This window comes from Vigna radiata, chromosome 11 (assembly GCF_000741045.1).
Source record: "Vigna radiata var. radiata cultivar VC1973A chromosome 11, Vradiata_ver6, whole genome shotgun sequence".
NCBI lineage: Eukaryota > Viridiplantae > Streptophyta > Magnoliopsida > Fabales > Fabaceae > Vigna > Vigna radiata.
The window spans coordinates 258,304-278,499 of NC_028361.1; the positions used below are offsets into that span (position 1 = coordinate 258,304).

At 35.3% G+C, this 20,196-nt stretch overlaps 2 protein-coding genes across 2 annotated transcripts; one reads left to right on the top strand and one right to left on the bottom strand.

The window, feature by feature from the left end:
* Positions 1–755: 755 nt before the first annotated feature.
* Positions 756–5,037, bottom strand: LOC106777817 (vacuolar-sorting receptor 1). The gene is made up of 12 exons (XM_014665588.2): positions 4,496–5,037; positions 3,514–4,206; positions 3,339–3,427; positions 3,184–3,253; positions 3,033–3,116; positions 2,858–2,934; positions 2,689–2,770; positions 2,408–2,490; positions 2,199–2,265; positions 1,490–1,618; positions 1,287–1,396; positions 756–1,185 (listed from the first exon to the last, which is right to left on the bottom strand). The coding sequence occupies exons 1-12, from the start codon at positions 4,791–4,793 to the stop codon at positions 1,087–1,089; spliced, it is 1,881 nt and encodes a 626-aa protein (XP_014521074.1). The 5' UTR covers positions 4,794–5,037; the 3' UTR covers positions 756–1,086.
* Positions 5,038–10,807: 5,770 nt separating this feature from the next.
* LOC106776933 (dual-specificity RNA methyltransferase RlmN) lies at positions 10,808–13,199 on the top strand. The gene is made up of 7 exons (XM_014664411.2): positions 10,808–11,178; positions 11,259–11,369; positions 11,446–11,580; positions 11,659–11,763; positions 12,065–12,234; positions 12,335–12,434; positions 12,727–13,199. The coding sequence occupies exons 1-7, from the start codon at positions 10,894–10,896 to the stop codon at positions 12,964–12,966; spliced, it is 1,146 nt and encodes a 381-aa protein (XP_014519897.1). The 5' UTR covers positions 10,808–10,893; the 3' UTR covers positions 12,967–13,199.
* Positions 13,200–20,196: the final 6,997 nt, after the last annotated feature.

Consider the following 20,196-nt stretch of genomic DNA (forward strand, 5'->3'; position numbering starts at 1 on the left):
TTTACTTAATTTGGTTAGTTTATTATGTATCTAAAGTTTTTATATTTTTCAATTAAGTTTCTAATGTTTTATTTACTTAATTTTTATTTTACTTACACATCTTTCTTATTTATATTTAACTGTTAAGAAATATGAGATCATATTCTTAAATATTATGTTTAATGTAATTAATCATAATATGTATGAAGGATTTAACTCTCGTAACTAATAGATTGTTAAATTATATCACTGAGTTAAAAAAAAAATTAAGTGACAAATTCAATTGAAAAATATTATTTTATGAAGGATTTAAAATTTAATTAATTTATTTTGTTAATTTCCTAATAAAATAATTATTGCATTTCCAATAACTAAAAGTGACTTATAATTATACATCAATGACATTTTATTGTGTCACAAATATTCAACTTTCTCCTTTTAGAACTTTTGGCATCAGTTACATTTTTCATATCCGAAAAAGGTGAGAATCTTGTAAATTATGATTGGTATATTAAAAATGATTAGGTTTCGTTTAGTTAGTGAAAAATACTGTTAGAAACATTTATATAGATTTTCTAGAATCAAATGTCCCATTGTAGTTATCTTATTTTTCTTTTATCCATAAACAGTAGCTTTGATTAGTGAAGAAATTATCAATGAACTGTCGGCATTCAGAATGTGGAAGGAAATTTTCAGGTAGCCTCCAGAAGGGTTGTAAAACTAAAAAAGAACATCAGTAGTAACTCAATTGGTAACAACTAACGACATTCGGTGAGTGACAGGATCCAATCTTCGTCAATGAAAAGGAAGATCATTCTACACACTACAGAGCAAAGGAACAAGATTACCAAGTTAACTTGCATGTATTACAGCACGATGAGTTACAATCTTGCGCGTGGAACAACGTGTCTGGTAAAGCAGAAATCCTAGAATCCAGAGAAATAGCACCCCACTTTGACCTCTAAGTATACAGAATGCTACATTTCCATATCGTACATACAGTCTGCCGAATTCAATGTGAAAATTCAAAATGACTCAAACATGATGGTACAGGAAAAACCCACACCCATGCTGCCTGCCGTCAAACCCCAGTAGTTTTCCTTTCATTCATGTTCTTTCATCGTTCACATGATTTGGAACTTCTGCTTGGCTGTCCAGGGGCATATATTGTGCCATGATTGCTCTGATTTCAGAATCCATGTATTGCTGCAAAACCACAAAAAAAGAACACCATTAAATGTGTATCCTATAAAACTGAGTTCCACCATCATGCAAACAGCAAAATGAAAGAAAGTAGCAGAGCTTACCCTTATTCTATACTTGTACACTAGGAATGCCCCACCAGAAATCATAACCACGCCAAGTAGAATCAGCCAAAAAGCAGCCCAAGTAGATCTTCCCTGACTTCCAATTTTACCTGTAGGTAATCCATTAGAGGGCATGAAACAAGGTTTATAACAAGCATAAGAAAATGAAGGATCGAGTAAAATGTCGTGTATATTTAACTCACTTATGCAGGTATCGTGGTCCCTCATATATAGGAGATCTCCACTACAACTGCAGTCATAGCTGCCCCAAGTATTCTTGCAGCTACATTCAGGGCACTGACAAGCCTTCTTCTCTCTGCATTCGTCAATATCTGTAAAGATGAAACATATATTCAATTTCAGGTAGTCATTTTTCTCCAGTTACCTCGAAAACATTCACTAGGTATACGCAGAAACAAACTCAGAGGACAATACATCTCAGCAAGAAAAGATGCAGGAAGATAATTTTGACAAAGGTGGTAAACCATTGTATACACAACATTTCTCCACGTGTTTATAGAAAACATAAAGAGTATTAAAGACATGTTTGGATGAGCTTCTCCATAAGCTCCTTCTAAGAAATAAAAATAAGAAGAAAAATTGAAATTAGCTTCTTCATAAACTAAAATTAACTTATGTATAAACTAATATGTAGAAGTTCTCCAATTTAGAAGTTCCTAAATATTTATTTTAAACTTGTGCACAGGTTAATATTAGCTTATAGAGAAGATAATTTCAATTTTTCATTTTATTTTTCTCTCTTAAAATGAGCTTTTCAAACAGGCTCTACAAACCGAATTCAGGATTCTGTTTGGGATATGTTATGTATATAGTATTTACATGCTGATACATATAACTCAAAAAGGATTTGGTAAAAATATTAAGAGAAAAGATAATACAAGCATCCCTCACCTTCACAACTTTTGACACCATCACCTTTAAATCCTGTGGGACACTGGCATTTTACCCCTCCGTTATCCTGCTCCAATAACAATTCATGAAATAATTCAGTTTCCAATACGAGGTATAAAATACAGTAGAACTTCAACCATTAAAACAAAATTTATTGGAGATTAAATAAGTTCATTGGAGTTGGGTCCAGCAACTTGATATTTACTAACCAAACAAGCAGAAAATGCATGTCCATTTCGGGCATCATGCCAACATCCTCCATTGTTTATCTTGCAACGTCCAAGTCCTCTTGCTGAAAATGCAGAAGACACTGGTTATAATTAAAATGCTCGACGGGAATAAAAGAATAGCAGACTCACACAACAACAAAAGAATCATCGCATCCTGCTCCACACAGCACAGAACGGAAGGAAATAAACATGGAACGCTAGCAGAGCACTCTTGGAAGTAAATTATACAGACAGAAATCTGAAGTTTAAAGCCTTTTAACCTTCACAAGATGTATAACCATCTCCCTTGAATTGAACACCGTCAACCAGGGGGCATTCACATACTCTACCACGGAATGTATCCTGACCAGATACACACATGTAAGAAAATAAAAAACTATAACTCGACATTGCTCTTTCTTTAGTTAGTAATATTCATAGATAAATTACCTTGCACGCAGTGATGTTAGCTGCTGTATCCTGCCAACAACCACCATTGTTTGTCAAACACTCATTTGTCTCCACATCTGCCCCAAAAAGTTATACCAGTTGGAAAGAATCAGGTTTGCACCAAAACAATTCCACAGTACATTTTCTGTGAAGCAGAAAAAAGGTAAAAATTTACCAGTGCTCAGGCAAACAGCTGGTTCAGTAGTTTCCTCAAACCCAGAACATATAGCCTTTAGAACAGCCCCTTTCTCCAATTTTCCTGGAAAGATTCTGTTTAGCATTGGAAATTCAGATCACTAACCACCACAGTAGCATATAATACAAACCTCGATATTGTCGGTTATTGACCACGAGAGTAGGCAAGATGGTAACATCACCTCGTGATCCCTTTCCAATCTAAAAAGAAAAACCAGTTCTGTAAGATATCAATATATATTACTGCACTGATTTATGAATTAATAGCGATTACAAAAGAAAATACTTGGGCATCTTGCTCTTCTTTCAAGACAGGATTATCAGCATCAGCTTCTGGATCGCCCATGCATTTTCCAATCTTTTCAATATTAAGACCTGCATATATTGAATAAAGATTATTGTAAAGTCAAGACAACAAATGTAAGAAAAAAAAAAAAAACAATGCATGATGCTTTATTTACCCAGTGATTTAATAACAGTATCTGCACATTCCTTATTGTACTTTTTCTCCTTCATTGGGCATCTAATTTGAAAATCAGTGACATAGTCCCACCAGACCCAAGGCTTTCCAGTTTCATTTGCCACCTTGAAAACACATAGCTGCCTTAAATTTTCAACAACCACATCTTTCCCGTCATAACCTGTGCTGAAGTCCTGCTCAGGGTCTGGAGCACAATATCTTCCATGATTTATGCATTGAGACTTGCACTGTTTGCTCAATGTGAAAGCATGAGGACAGTACCAAGTTATATAATGGGGTGTAAACTGAGTGTAACCGCCTTTCTCTAGTATCTGTGCTGCGCCCTTGAAATCCTTCACAAATTCCATCAACATGTCACACTTAACTCCACACTCATCATTGCTGTTGCTCCACAACTCATACTCCACACGATCATCTGGGTGAGGGACAGACTCTCTCCAATCAAGATTTACGTTGACCATGTCCCCACCACTTATGGCATCCTTTAACTTTTCACCAAAATTTTTTCCAACAAGAGCAGATGGTATAGTTATGTTCTCCACATATTTGGCAGACGAGCCATCCTCCTCAGGTGTGTCCATAGTTATCAAGGGCTCCTCAACATCATCTGCAACAAGAACCGCAGAAGCTCCAGCCTTCTGAGCATTCCAGACCTTCAATGCAAAGAAGCAACCTGAAAAAGGACACAAAAAGTACTCCTACCCATGAGATAAATAACCTTTTAGTGCTAGGTCATACATATAGTGGCACAAAAAGCCAAACCAAGCATGCAAATTTCTATCCTTTTACGGCGATAAAACAAAAGCACGACACAAAAATATCATCATCCAACTTTCAAGTAAACAAATTGGGGCAACAGGTTCCCCTTAAAATAGAACTTCATCAAAGTTCAATTAGAAATTGTTTGTGAAGAAGAAGAAGAAGGTGAATTAAGTAAGGAAGCAAGAGAAAAAGAAACTTACTTCCGCGATCGAGCAGAACAATGGTGGGAAGAGCACCGGGACTTGATTTGAAGGAAATCCCAGACTCGTCAAACTCTTTACAACCTTTCTTGTTATCCTTTGGGTAAACGACGTTCCCCGCCATGCTACCACCGTATTGAGGGATGCCGAAGTTCCCAATGGCACTGTCGTGAGTGCCTCTTATTTTCTCCGGCGACGCCACTCTCAGGCTGTTCTTCTCCACCACGAATCGACCCATTATCGACACAGGCAACAATAACCCCACAAACAAACTCAGCAACCATCTCCAAACCTTCATTTTTTTCTTTTCTCTTTTCAAGACCAACCACTCTCTCGCACAATCACACACAAACACACATCAACTTTTTGATGCAACTACTGTTTTGTGGTTTCACAAAAACAAAAACCATTGATCATCCCTATCATCAACTGTGTTGTGTTTTTGTGTTGTTTATCTAGCAGCCTATTCCACTCTTCATCTCAATGCTTGCTCAACAGATAATCCATATCTCTCTCTCTGCTTCTTTATTTCACTGTTATTATCACTCCTACAAATACTGAACCCATGTTTTTTTCGTGTGCTGCAAAAATTAATAAAATATTCATTAATTTGTAAAATTTTACCACCACACGGAAGAATAAAATTCTCTCCTGTTCATATTAACACCAGACTATATGATCCATAAAAAAACAAGTGATTATTTGCAAATTAATAATATTAGTAAAGTTATATTTCTTTTTAATTGAAACATAAAGAGATTCCTAAAGTAATACCCAAGCACAAAAATATGCTCTGAAACGAAGATAATTGCATATATACTTTTATTGGATAAACTATTTATATCATCACTACTATATTCTTCAACAAATAATAACATTAAATGCTTATTTATTTAAATCTTATAGTATATTTCTTAAATGATTTATCACCAAATCTTATTTTTATTTTTAATTAGTAACTGTATCACTAATGCCCAAAAGTGTAGTACCCACTCCCACTCTAGCTCTTATAAATGGTGATAACAAATCTTCAACTAAGATTCAAGATTTTGTCTCTTCTGAAACATTAAGACAGTTCATTATCAATATAATATCTTACTAAGAAGTTAAAGTTAAAGTTAGTTTAAAAACAATGGAGAATATATTTCTAAGAAGTTACTTTAAATATATTTCTTAAAATAATTATTATAAAACTTACAAATGAATTACATATACTAATTTAAAATTAAAGGAGAAAGAGAAAATCTTTACTTATTTACTAATTATAATCAAAATTTAGTGTTTTACATTCCATTCTATTCTATTAATGTCAAATTATTGGTGCCCAACATATTTAAATGTTGTTAAAATGTTTTAGAAAAGCTCTGAAAGTATTTTTTTTTCACAGTAAAGAATATATTTTAAATTCTTAAAAAATTAAAATTATTTAACATTTTGTATGAAATGTCAACTAATCATTATTAAAAAATAATTTGACAGAAAATAAAGAAAAAAAAAATTGAAGTGGGTGAAGAAATTGAAACCACATTGAAGTGACAAGTAATAGCCAATAGGAATTTGACAAGTGCACTCAATGACTCACTCCCACCAATAGTAACCGGACACAAGTCTTTCTTGGTCATTCTGTATATATAAACATTAATCACGTGCTTTTAACTAAAAATCTATCTGAGTGTCCCAAGTGGTCCCAAATGAATTTATTAACTAATATTTTGAGGACATTATTGGAGAAAAAAAAAACATATAAAATATTTAAACTAAATTGAGTTATTATTGGCTATAGTTCATAGCTTAATTTACATTTAAAATAAAAGTTTACCTTTTTATTTTGTTTTAAAGCTTATCAAAATAATTTCACATTGAACAAGTTAAATAACTCGTGGATTGCAACTACATTAATTATCTTTTGTCACTTTTTTTTTTTTAAATATATGTAACTAACTAATGTTTGTATTTAACAAAAAAAATTATAATTAAAGAATTATATTCGTATAAATCATGTAATAAATTGCATAACAATACTTTTTATTTTTCTTATTACGGTTATTTATATTATAGTAGTAGAGGGATTTAAAAAATATATATATGAATGGTTATATTTATGATCTATACTAAGATTAACATCTTAGTGAATATCAATATCTTTGTTTATTGGGATATATATTACTAATATTTTAATCCATTCAAACTTTGGTTAATGTAAGGATTAAATGTAATTTTGTTCCTTTAATTTCGATTTGTGTGTATATTTTATAGTTAATTAATTCCATCTATGTTTTAAATGAAGTAAATTTAGTATTTTATGTACTTTCTTTACTGAAAATCTCAATTACTAATTTTATTTATTCAAATGTTTGGGAGCATATGATATAGACAGATACAAAAATAGTTTAAAATTATAAAGTAAAAAAAAAATAGTGAAAACTTCATAAAATTTAAAGCATTTTATAAGATACGATAGTGTGGTTAAAAAAAACAGGAAATTTTGATTTTTTAGAATTTAATTTTGGTACCTCGTTAATATAAAGTCCTTCATATTTGAATTAATTAAAAATCAGACAAATATAACCTTAAAGTGATTTTTAATTATATAATAATGTAATGATTTATAATTAAATGATATTATATAAAACTTATATATTATTGATGTGTCTATGTATAATCTTAATGTGTAATTTATGAAGGGAAAAATGATATTTTAACACAATTTTGACACTGCACACGTGTCAAAATATGGTTGAACGATTTCAAATTAAAAAAAAAAAAACTTTGATTTTTTCTTTCAAATATATTTTTGTTTCAGCTTTTTTAATTTGAAATCGTCCAAACATGTTTTCACGTGTGTATAATGTTAAAATAGTTTCAAAATGTTATTTTTAGATAAGTGTAATAGGGTTAAAGGAAAGGCTTCAACTTGGACTTTTGGTTTAGAGGCGCTCATTGCTACTGAAGCTTCTACAGTTAATTGATATCCAAGAATTGTTTCAACTACCAACATGTCATTATGATTTTATCTGTATCTGTTTCTCACCTATAAAATCATTACCATGTTTAGGCTATTGAAAACTACCATCAGTTTTAATTTAAATACCAAATTGGTTTGTATATTTTCTTTCCTTCTAGTTATCATGGTATTGAAGTAAAACATGTGGTTTCACCTGAATGATGCATCCCCCAGTAATTCTGCTAAGCTGTAAGGTGATGTATTCTGAGCGAGCATTTGACTGAGCATGTGATTGAGTGTAGAATTGAATGAAAATAGCATGAGTAACAGGGAGAAGTCAGAATGTGAAATATGCATGGGTGATGACTGTGAGAGTGATTCTGTGTGGAGATATAGAATGATGACAGTGTCACACATGTGGGGGGCCATCTTGACCATTTCCTTTCACACATATTTTTCAACTGCTCCCCACCTGTTTGTATATATTACCAAACCAAAACTAGGAATGCTAAATATTCACATGTAACTCAAACACCAACCAAAACCATCTCTTAAGAGACATGGAACTACCAGCAAAGCCTAGAGCATTCATTGCCCTCCACATCCTCCTCATCCTCCTAAACCATGTTTGCCTACTGCATTCCCGAAACCTCCCAACTTCTCCTTCACCTGCACCCGTGAGTTCATCTCTCATTTCTGTCTCTTTTTCTACCCTTTTAATTCACTACTTTTCACCACTGTGCCCTTCTATGTTTCAATATTCTTTTTCAGGCAGGTATTGCCCCAGCAAGGAGCTTGAACCCACATGAAGGAAGGAAAGCAAATCCTAGGTTAGGTTCATTTCCAGCTACATGTGAAACAAAGTGCAACCAGTGCAAGCCCTGTGTGCCAGTTGAGGTCACAATCAAAACAACGGCTGAGGAAGAGAATCAGTACTATCCCATAGCCTGGAAGTGTATGTGCCAGAGTAACATATTTTCACCCTAGGCAACACTTGCATTTTACTTTTGCACTTCTATGGTTGGCTGGCTAGTTAGTTCACTTGTGATTATGTTACCAAAGTTATATATCTAATATCTAAACTATTTTTCCTTCAACAAACACATTCCAAACAATAAGATAAGACCGCACTTCCATTACCAGTAAAAGGGTTTCTATTGCATCAAAAACAAACATTCCTCAGAACAGTGATCCAAGGAACTTGTGGGTGGACGTATATAACACAAGGCTCCTCTAATGTGGAACCATTCTTCTGCTATAAACATGCAAATTCATTGATTTATGTTGCAGAATAGTCGACCTCCAAACCCAACACAAACGCTGGACAAGCACACAGTATATCTTGTTAATATAATTAAGATGAGGAGGTGAAGGATTAGAGAGGAAAGTTGGCTGCTGTACTGTGCTTGCATGATAGTCAAACATTTGGTTTTGGAAAGCTTAATTTACCATGGCATAGCAGCCTGATTAAAATTGCATATTATACTCTTAAGCTTAAAATAGCACAGGTGCTTTTTAATTTGAAGATTTGAAAAGTCAAAGTCGGCATTCTCACCATATCCAATTGTCAATAAACTTTAGTTTTGGCATAATGATTTATTAAAATAGTAATACAGTGGGCAGTCATTATTTGGATATAAATACGCACTTAGTTGAAACCTTATGGTATTACAAAAGAAAAGTTTGAGTTGAAGGGGTTTGAGATTTGTGAGAGAAAGAAGAGATCGAGTAATGGAAGGTCTGATTCCATATATTATCGATGCCATGAGGAAGAAGCAGAAGGCCGACCACAGCAACACCAACACTTTAACCCATTCATATTCAAATAGCTCACAACGCAGCTACCATATGCTATTGGGATCCGATTCCTTCAATGGATCCCATCACAATCATACAATCATGAATCTCACTGCTCCTACCACTTCCTCTTATGCAGCCACCAACCTTCGTCATCGCAAATCCTGATTCATGCATCAAACCACAATCATTTCGTACATTCTTTCTTTAATGTTTAATTCCTTTTTGGATTTCTAATTTCTGTCACTCAATTCCCAACTTTGGTGTCCTGTGCTTCAATAATTGCTTTGGACTTACGTTTCAAAACTCTATACACAACATAAATTGTATATCATTTCCACACATATAATACTAATAATTCTCCATTTTCAAATTCATTTTTATCATTTCAAAATTAATGTTTCAAATACAACATTAATAGCTAGGGTTGTAACCTACTTAAAGTTATTTTTGTCCATTAGATATTTAACTTCATTCAAAGTTTTGTTGTTGAGTAATGGCTATAGTATTTGTATCTATTTATAAAATTTTCATCACAATATGTCATTTTAAACAAATTTGTCAAATAATAGAGCAAATCTTAGTACTTATATATAAGATAAAGTAAAGATCAAATAAGGAAATGAAAAATTAAGAACATAAATATTAATTATACCGTAAAAATTATAAGCATAGAAGAATACTTGACTATAAAATGAAGTAATGATAATAAAATAAGAACAACAAATACTCAATATTGTAATAAAGAGATCATCGTCTCTCTTGATTAGAAGAGTATCATTAAATTTTATTGTTCTACAAGATATATTTTAAATAAATTGCACACTAAGTATAAGTTTAAATAAAATTAATTTCTTTCAAAAAAAAAATTAATTTTATAAATGTAAATAAAAAAATAAACTAATAAAATCAAATTCTTTACTACTAATAGCTTTGTTTTTAAGATTTGAGTATAAAACTCACTACTAATGGATATAAGTATCTTATTGTTAAAATCAGAATTAAATATTAAAAAAAATACCATTTTAATATTAATACACAAATATGAATATTGATATAACTGCCCAACTTAAGTTTAATATATATATATATATATATATATATATATATATATTATAATTTATACATTAGTTATATTAAAAATTAAATTATGTTAAGTAAGTTATTCTTCTATTTATAAAAGAATAATAAATTATACACTCAATAAAATAAATTTTAATTTATAATATACTTAAAAATAATTAAATCAACCCATTATAAATAATAAAATGTGAATAATCTAAATTAAAAGAAATAAATTTTAGCAAAAATAAAGTGAAAATTTTAAATAGCCCAGGTTTGGAACGAAAAGCGAAAAAAGTTATTTAGAAGTTTTAAAATAGTTAGAGTAAAATTTGATAAGAAAAAAAATAACGAAATATAAAATCAAGAGAGACGAATTACAATAAAAATAAATGTTTATGGGTAATACCATGTAAGTACAAATGAAAAAAAAAAAAAAAGTGGTTATAATCATGTTATTGAATTTATTTTCAGTTAAATTAACAAATTCTAAAATTTTGAATTAGGTTTTAGAATCTAAGAATTAAAAAAAATGAATATTGATGAGGATGGAATAAGATAGAAGGGAGGTGAGAGAAGATTGAGAAGGCGGAGGATGGGTATCCGATCGGTGTTTGACGGCGGCGAGCTGAGAAGAGAATTTGAGAAGAACGGAATTGACGGAAAATTCGTTGGGATAATATGGAAGCATGTGATCGGAAATAATGCGAAGGGAGAAAGTGGAGAATGGGATTGGGAGAAACAAGTGCCATCGCTGCCATCTTCAGCGTACTCTGTCCTTCGTTCCAACTTCGGAGGAACGAACCCTCTCTCTTCTTCTCTTCACTCCGTTTTCCACTCTTCCGACAACCTCACTTCCAAGCTCCTCATCAAGCTCCACGTCCTCTACTCTCAACCATTTTTTCAATCAATTGCAACTCATTCTGAATCGATTCATTATCTAATTTTTTTGTTTTGCAGAACGGGGAATTCGTGGAGGCTGTGATAATGAGATACGATACTCGTTTGGGAAAATACGCCGGCAAACCGCGTCCCGGTGGGCTACGAGCAACTTTGTGTATTTCATCTCAGGTTAGGTTACCTTTCAATTCTTTTATATTTCTTCCTATTTTTTGCTGTTACTGACTCCTCCTTTTCTTTTGTGCAGGTAGGATGCAAAATGGGTTGCAAATTCTGTGCCACTGGATCCATGGGATTCAAAAATAACCTCTCTTCCGGGGAAATTGTGGAACAGCTCGTCCATGCTTCTGCTTTCTCACAAATCCGTAATGTTGTCTTCATGGTATTTATTTTTACCTCTATTTCTGCACGAGCCATGCTTTTCTTGTTTGCAGATTAATCTATTATTTTCTTGCAACAGGGGATGGGAGAGCCTCTCAACAACTATTCTGCTGTGGTAGAAGCGGTTCGCATCATGACTGGATTGCCATTTCAGTTGTCCTTGAAAAGGATTACCGTATCAACGGTAAAATATGCATTATGCCATTGCATTTTCTTCTAGTTTTTCTGACATCCCTTCCTATAACCTGATTGGTTTTATTCCATTATTGGGCGGGTATTGTATCTCGTGCCCGAAACTTTACAACCATGTGGCTTACCGTTTGAGTAAAATCTTAGAATTTCACGAGGCCCTAAAAGCAGACTATGTTTATAGACTTTGCCCTTGCTATGTATTGTTTGTTCTTCTGTTAAATAATTTCTTTTACAAACATTGTTGAATACTGGAAATTTCTAGCTTATGAAATGCGTGGTTGCATCCTGAATAGGTTGGTATCATCCATGCTATCAACAAGCTTCACAATGACCTGCCTGGTTTGAACTTGGCAGTCTCTCTGCATGCACCAGCCCAAGACATCCGTTGTCAGATAATGCCTGCTGCTCGTGCTTTCCCTTTGGAAAAACTTATGAATTCACTGCAAGAATATCAAAGAAAAAGGTGATTACTGATCATTCATAATAATTGAGGGTATTATTATGTAAACTTTTGTGAACGATTTCAGTGATTTTGGAGGCTTTAATATTTCGTCATTGACTAGTCTGCAGAAAATACTGATTGAATACATAATGCTTGACGGGGTGAATGATGAAGAACAGCATGCCCACCAATTGGGAAAACTATTAGAGACATTTCAAGTGGTAAGCACTCAATATTTACTTAAAAGCACACGGGAAATTTCTGAATATTTACTCCGAATTGAATTTATAGATTTTTAAATTGCTTGTTCCTTTCTCTATTCAAAGTCTCTGACAAACATTTATGCTCTGCCACTATAATTTCCATGCCACCCTTCTGCTCTAAAATGCAGACACTGATGAATAGTGGTGTTTATTTCTCAGAATAAGAGTTCCTAAACATGACATTCATCCTCTGCTCCGTTACGCAATGCTAAGTACTAACCTTTTGCATACGGTCTGAATTATGAAACAGGTAGTGAACTTAATACCTTTCAACCCTATCGGTACCTTGAGTCAATTCAAACCTACCAGTGAGCAGAAAGTCTCAAATTTTCAGAAAATTCTCAGAGGTACATATAATATTCGAACAACAGTTAGGAAGCAGATGGGTCAAGACATAAGTGGTGCTTGTGGACAATTGGTGGTTAACATACCAGACAAGTCTCTTGCCCGTGCAGAACCCCTCACAGACATAGAAGATCTTGTTATTTGATATCATATAACCTCAATTTAATTCTTGCCCACAATTTTAAGTGTCTCCTAGTTCATGTATTCCTTTTAGTTTAATCTTACAGAAACTAGAATTAGAAGTGTAGAACTATAGAGGTCAAGGTGCACTGGCTGAAGTGCGACCAAGATGATATGAATGTGTAAGAATCTTAGATTGACAAAATTGGAGAAGGAAAATTGTTTGTGAGAATAATTACTAATATCGATTTGGTTTAATTTCTAGTGCTTAAAAATTTATAAAATTACAATACTTAGTTCTTTCTTTCAGTCTAATTCTAAAATTATGTCTTATTATTTTAATGTATTTTATCAGTTTATTCATTCAAATTAATAAACTACTTGTCGTGCTTATTTAAAAAGTTGTTTTATAGAAGGAAAAGGAATGAAATGACAAGATGAAAAAATGCCTTGGAAAACAAGGCTCGCCCTTTTGGTTGCAAACTGCTTCACAGCTTTCTTAAATTTTGGATTTGCGAGAAGATTCGCCTGCGAATTAATTACTCACTTCCTATTCCTATTGCACTTGCATGACTAGAGTCCATATACAAATCAGCCGTATACGGGACTCCTCATCACGACTCATGACTGAAAAGATAACAGAAAATACGAAGATAATACAACCAAAAAAAAAAAAATGGAAACTCATGACCTGCTTTCCTTTGACCTGAGCTTTGGCCAACCTGCACAGTGCTACCTCCTTTCTCGTGCTGTTATAAAACATGCATAGGCAAGCCTAAGGTGGTTATATATATATACAGAGGCACTTGAAGGCATGGTGCTGAACACGAACCCCTACATCACCCCCAAAAAATAGAATGCTGAATAAAAATCAAGCACACAATTTAAAATCTCTAGTTGAATTAAGACATTTTGTTTCATATGGAAACACGAGAAACTGTAAATATTCTAGGCGCTTACAAATTTGAAGCCGGAAGTATAACACCCAAGTTCACGAGTTGTAATAAAATTGAAATATTCTAAATTCTAATAATGCGAGAAATGATATATTTAAAAAAACATCATTACTCAAACGAACAGAAATAAAAACAAAGTCATAAATGTTCACACTATTATCCAATTACATAGTTATGAAAATTTATAAAGAAATAAACAACTTAAACGAAAAAGTCCCAAGTCCTTCCCATCCTCTTTCGTCTCTATTCAGCATCAAGAATATCTGTAACAATGTCCTCTGCTCCTGTATAAACGAAGGTCATTGGACCATTAACACAAATGAAAATAAAGTAAACTTAAATTTAAAACAACTGATAACAAAATATAAGAATATCATATAAGCACAACATATTAACAAGACATTCATCTTCATCATTATCATTATCAATATCATCATCATCATCCTTATCAACTCGAAGGGAATTGATCCAACTCCTGTACCCAGTCTCACACACCTGCTCTACTAAGCAGGTTGGTTTGAGTTGTTCCGCTCTTACCACTAAATGACTATTCCTCAAAGACTTACGAATAAAAACATTGATGCATCACACATCACCAAGCACTATACTTAGAGTCGGAATCAAGGCAAAACACCATTCCTTTCTTCTCACATTGCACAGCCAAAAAGAGTGCAACACTCGAACTCCGATGCATCACACACCACCAAACACTATACTTAGAGTCGGAATCAAGGCAAAACACCATTCCTTTCTTCTCACATCGCACAGCCAAAAAGAGTGCAACACTTGAACTCCATCCTCTTCCGGAATCGCATGGCTGAAGAAGAGCTCTTTCCCGCATCCATAACCGAAACATCCAACCTCAAGATATACTAGGTATGGTGGTAGACACCATAAACAACCCGTCATCATTCACAGATCACATGAGAAACCTTACATAGCCCCGTCATCATTTTCGAACCCAACATCTAGTAACCTTGTTCACAAATTCATTCTCTTATAGAAACATTTCCAAACAACTCAAAGTCAGCACAAGCAAAAGTCAACTAATACATAAGCATTTTTTTCTTCTAAGTGCCACCCCCTGTTTTCTTCTCAATTCACCTCAAGAAAACACCAACATCCCTTTCCAATCCAAGTGGTCCCACATAAGCCATGAAGAAAATTGTCTCTCTCTCTTTCTAGCAATTAATGTTGCGGGTCTCACCCCATATATAACTCATCAACATAAAGCTCATGCACAAACCTTTTACCATGTAGAACATAAATGGTACTAAGAAAAAATGAACCCATGCACTCTCTCTCATGGACATGCAAACGTGAAAACAAATGAGGTTCTGCACTTCTTTTGCAATTAAAAAAAATATAAAGCACATAAGGAAAGCTATAACCTTTAAACACCGTGGACCCTACCCCAAGCACAACCACACAAACACAACACTCATGAAATATCCCTATCCATGCAACACGAAAAAAAAAAACAACTCTGCAGCAACTCTCACTAAGCTGCCCGAAAGGCCACTCCTGCAGCAACCACAACCAAATTTGGACTTGCACCTATTGTTAAAACAGAATAAAAGTGGCAGCACCTAGCCACACTAGCCACCACAGTTCAGCACGCAAAAGTTTATGGAAGCAAGGTTCATTTACGAGACAACCCTGCACCAACTAAAATAAAACTAAAGTCTACTTCAGTTCACGTTCCAGCCATGAAACAATGCATTCAAACTGCTTTATGTGTGAACTCCACCAACCAAAACTGCTCCAGCTACACCAAGTCTTAATGTTCCAACATTGAACTCCATCCCAAGAAAAAAATTGAAGCACAAAGCTCACTGGACCAGCCATACAACACTTAGACAAGGCTTAAATTATCCTCTAGCGCTGCACCAAGAAGAAGCATTTGCGAGACAACTCAAGAAGATGCAAAGCAATAACCTATTCTGTCTTAAGGGAAAACACCAGATTTTTAGTACAGTTAAAGTTCTGACTTGTAACCAGCTAAAGCAATACCAAACTGCAGTGAGTCATACCAAAGAATAAGGGTAGAAGAGTTGTTTTTTATGCAAGGTAGTCTGAATGGACAAGGAAAGGAAAAAGTATCACGTATTATGGACCAGCCACCAGACTTTCAGCGCTGTGCCACCTACAAACGAGTCAGAACCAGGCTTGGTGTAGCCACGAGTGAGGCTCAAGCAGAAACAAAACGTTTAAGGCAGCAACACATGATCAAAGAAAGTGGATGCAACTCAAGCAATTCATCACTATCCGCATAGACCAAGACAGCCATGGAGTATGGTGTAGCATGTGTTGGAATAGCAACAATCATTCACCTTAAGTGAATTTGCTCTCCCTATTTCTCTCTCTTTTATTTCTCTCCCTCAAAAACCTTCTCACGTGCACCACTCTCTCTGCCACTAATTAACAGCTTTTAATATTTGAAAACCACCAACTATGTTTCCCTATTTTCATGTAACAGATTTAAAAAAAAAAAAAAAAAACTGATGTGGTTTCTGTTTTCTTCAACATTCAACTCTTTATTTTTTAGTTTATATCACTTAAGGTGCATGCCTTTAATTTCTGAACCTATCTTTTATGTTTTGCACCTAGACTTAAAAGGGAAAGACATTTTAGCCCCTTAGAAAAATAAAATAAAAAGGTTTCCCTAAAGCTTCTCCCCTAAGATTTGAACTCACATCTTAACAAACCATCACACATCATTGATAATAACTTACACCAATAGACATTCCATAACATGTGATGTACTTGTTAAAACAAAAATAAATAAAAACATAGAATTTATGCTGTAGATAAAACTTGAACACATGACCAATTAGTCCGTGAAAGAGCTCTCACCAACTCACCTACACAACACCTTAGGAAAACATTTTATTTCCATTAAAACATACTTAAGTCTCAATTCAAAATCACTTCTAAATTCTACATTTTCTTGGGTCTTACATTCACTCCTCCTCAAAAGAATTTTCGTCCATGAAAATTGATCTACTAATAAACAAGATAGGACTACTCTCTTCATAAACTCTTCTAACTCCTAAGTCATCTCCTGTGTAGCTTCATCCCAAAGCACCTTCACTGCACAAATGTCCTTTCCTCACAATATCTTAGTTTACACATCTAACACTCATACCGGTCTTGCATCTATAGTTAAATCCTCCTTGACTTGAATGTTATCAGCCTCCAATACATGAACAGGATCTGGAACATACTTCCTCAACTGAGATACATGAAAAACATTATGCAAGTTGCCCAATTGAGGTGGTAGTGCTATCTCATAAGCTACTGGACCAATCCTCCTTAGCACTTGATATGGTCCTAGAAACTTTGGCAAGAACTTTCTTGACTTGATAGCCCTCCCAACTCCTGCCGTTGGGGTCACTCGCAAAAACACATGATCCCCCACCTCAAACTCTAGTGGCTTTCTCCTTTTGTCTGCATAAGACTTTTGCCTGCTCCGAGTTGCCCTCATTCGCTCTTGAATCAACTTCACCTTATCAGTAGTCTGCTGCAATAGCTCAGGACCTATTGTCATTGATTCTCCATCCTGAAACCAACACAACGGCGTTCGACATCTCCTTCCGTACAAAGCTTCAAAAGGTGTCATCCTGATGTTAGAATGGTAACTATTGTTGTAAGTGAACTCAACCAACGGTAGAACCTCGTTCCAGTTCCCAAGATGGTCCAAAACACATGCCCTCAATAGATCTTCCAAGGACTGAATGGTTCTTTCGAACTGTTCATTAGTCTGAGGATGATATGTTGAATTCATCTTCAACTGCGTACCCAATGCTCTCTGCAAAGTTTGTGAAAAACTTAATGTGAACTTTGGATCTCGATCTGAAACAATACTGGTAGGCACTCCATGCAACCTCACTATCTCACAGATATACAACTCTGTCAACTTCTCCAACGACATCCACTGATTGATTGGCAAAAAATGAACACACTTCGTCAGTCTGTCGACAATTACCCAGATGGAATCATGACCCTTTGATGATCTAGGTAAGTGAGTTACGAAATCCATTGATATACTATCCCACTTCCACTGAGGAATCTCCAATTGATGCAACGTTCCTCCTGGTCTTTGGTTCTCCACCTTAACCTTCTGACATACCAGACAAGACGATACGAACTCAGCCACATCTCTCTTCATCCCGCTCCACCAGAATGAATCCTTCAAATCTTTATACATCTTAGTCATACCAGGGTGTATGCTAAGACGACTCTTGTGACCCTCTTCTAGAATCATCCTCTTTAACTCAGGCTTTGCTGGAACACACACTCTATTCTTGAACCGTAAAATACCATCGACACCTAGAACAAAATCTTTGGCCTGATCAGTACCCAACAATCCAACTATTTGTTGCAACCCCTGATCTGCCAATTGTTCTGCCTTAATCTGCTTTAAGAAGTCACTTGTGATAGCCAAATGACTACACAAGATATGATCTTGATTCACGTGTAAACCCAAGTTCATATCTCGCAACTTCTCAATCAATTCCATCTCTTTCACCATCAAGGCAGCCATCTGAACTTTCTTTCTGCTCAAAGCATCTGCAACGACATTTGCTTTACCCGGATGGTATTGCAACTTAAAGTCATAGTCCTTTAGGTAGTCTATCCACCTCCTCTGACGCATGTTCAACTCCTTCTGGTCAAACAAGTACATCAAACTCTTATGGTCGCTAAAGACTTGAAAACGTGTCCCATACAGATAATGCCTCCATGTCTTTAAAGCAAACACCACCGCAGCCAACTCGATGTCATGTGTAGGATAATTTTTCTCATGTACCTTCAATTGACGAGATGCATACGCTACTGGATTCCCACCCTGCATCAACACACATCCCAGCCCATTATATGATGCATCACAGTACACCTTAAAAGCTTTTTCGGTGTCTGGGATCACCAAAACTGGAGTAGACGTCAACCTCCGCTTCATCTCCTCGAAACTTGCCTCACATTTGTCTGTCCATACAAACGGTTGATTCTTACGGGTCAACTGTGTCAATGGTTCAACTATCTTGGAAAACCCTTCTACAAACCTCCGGTAATAATTTGCCAACCCCATGAAGCTTCTCACTTCCATAACTGTTGTCGGTCGTTCCCATTTCAACACAGCATCTACCTTTGATGGGTCCACCGAGATTCCTTGAGCAGAGATCACATGCCCCAAGAAGTGGATTTCTTCCATCCAGAACTCGCACTTAGACAGATTACCATACAATTGGTGCCCTCTTAAGATCTCCAATGCTATTCTTAGATGTTCAGCATGCTCTTCACGATCCTTAGAATAGATGAGAATGTCATCAATAAACACGATAACAAATTTATCGAGACAAGACCGAAAAATTCGATTCATGTAATCCATAAAGATTGGTGGAGCATTTGTCACACCAAAAGGCATCACCACATACTCATAATGCCCATAGCGTGATCTGAAAGCTGTCTTTTGCACATCCTCTGGCTTGACTAAGATCTGATGATAGCCAGACCTCAAGTCAACCTTTGAGAACACACTAGCACCACTCAACTGGTCCAGCAAGTCGTCAATCCTTGGTAAAGGGTACTTATTCTTTATAGTAACCTTGTTCAATTGACGGTAGTCAACACACAACCTCGAGCTCCCATCCTTCTTCTTTACCAACAACACTGGAGCTCCCCACGGTGATACACTTGGACGGATAAACTTCTTCTCCATCAGATCTTCTATCTGCTTCTTCAGCTCCGCCAACTCAGGTGGAGCCATCCTATAAGGAGCTATGGACACCGGCGCCGCTCCCGGCACTAAGTCAATTGCGAAATCAACTTCCCGACTAGGTGGCAAACCTGAAACTTCATCTGGGAACACATCTGCAAACTCTTCCACTACAGGTATGCCAACAATCTGCTCTTTTGCACTCTTTTTCTTCTCTGTTGCAATTACGACAAAACAAACAGCCCCTTCTCTGATATCCTGCAAAACTTCTCGAGATGTACCTATCTTCATACCTTCTTCCTCTGGAAACACAACCTTATGATTACCACAATCAATGAGAACACCATTGGTAGTGAGCCAGTCCATCCCCAAGATTACATCTAAGCCTTCAAGCGGTAGACACACTAGATTGACCTTGAATCTACGTCCGACCACTTCTAAAGAACATCCAACACAAACTGAACTGGTTGAGACTTGCCCTGATGCTGGGGTAGAAACCACCAACTCACACCCTAGATCATACATAGGTAATCCAAGCTCCTCCAAACAAGCATGGGATATAAAGGAGTGTGTTGCACCCGAG

Excerpts from the sequence above, each read along its gene's own strand:
- LOC106777817 (XM_014665588.2), bottom strand. The coding sequence starts at position 4,793 with ATGAAGGTTTGGAGATGGTTGCTGAGTTTGTTTGTGGGGTTATTGTTG. Across the intron at positions 4,207-4,495 it reads TGTTCTGCTCGATCGCGGAA|GTTGCTTCTTTGCATTGAAG; the intron begins GTAAGTTTCTTT and ends GTCCTTTTTCAG. Across the intron at positions 1,186-1,286 it reads TGTACAAGTATAGAATAAGG|CAATACATGGATTCTGAAAT; the intron begins GTAAGCTCTGCT and ends GTGGTTTTGCAG.
- LOC106776933 (XM_014664411.2), top strand. The coding sequence starts at position 10,894 with ATGGGTATCCGATCGGTGTTTGACGGCGGCGAGCTGAGAAGAGAATTT. Across the intron at positions 11,370-11,445 it reads CTTTGTGTATTTCATCTCAG|GTAGGATGCAAAATGGGTTG; the intron begins GTTAGGTTACCT and ends TCTTTTGTGCAG. Across the intron at positions 11,581-11,658 it reads TCCGTAATGTTGTCTTCATG|GGGATGGGAGAGCCTCTCAA; the intron begins GTATTTATTTTT and ends TTCTTGCAACAG.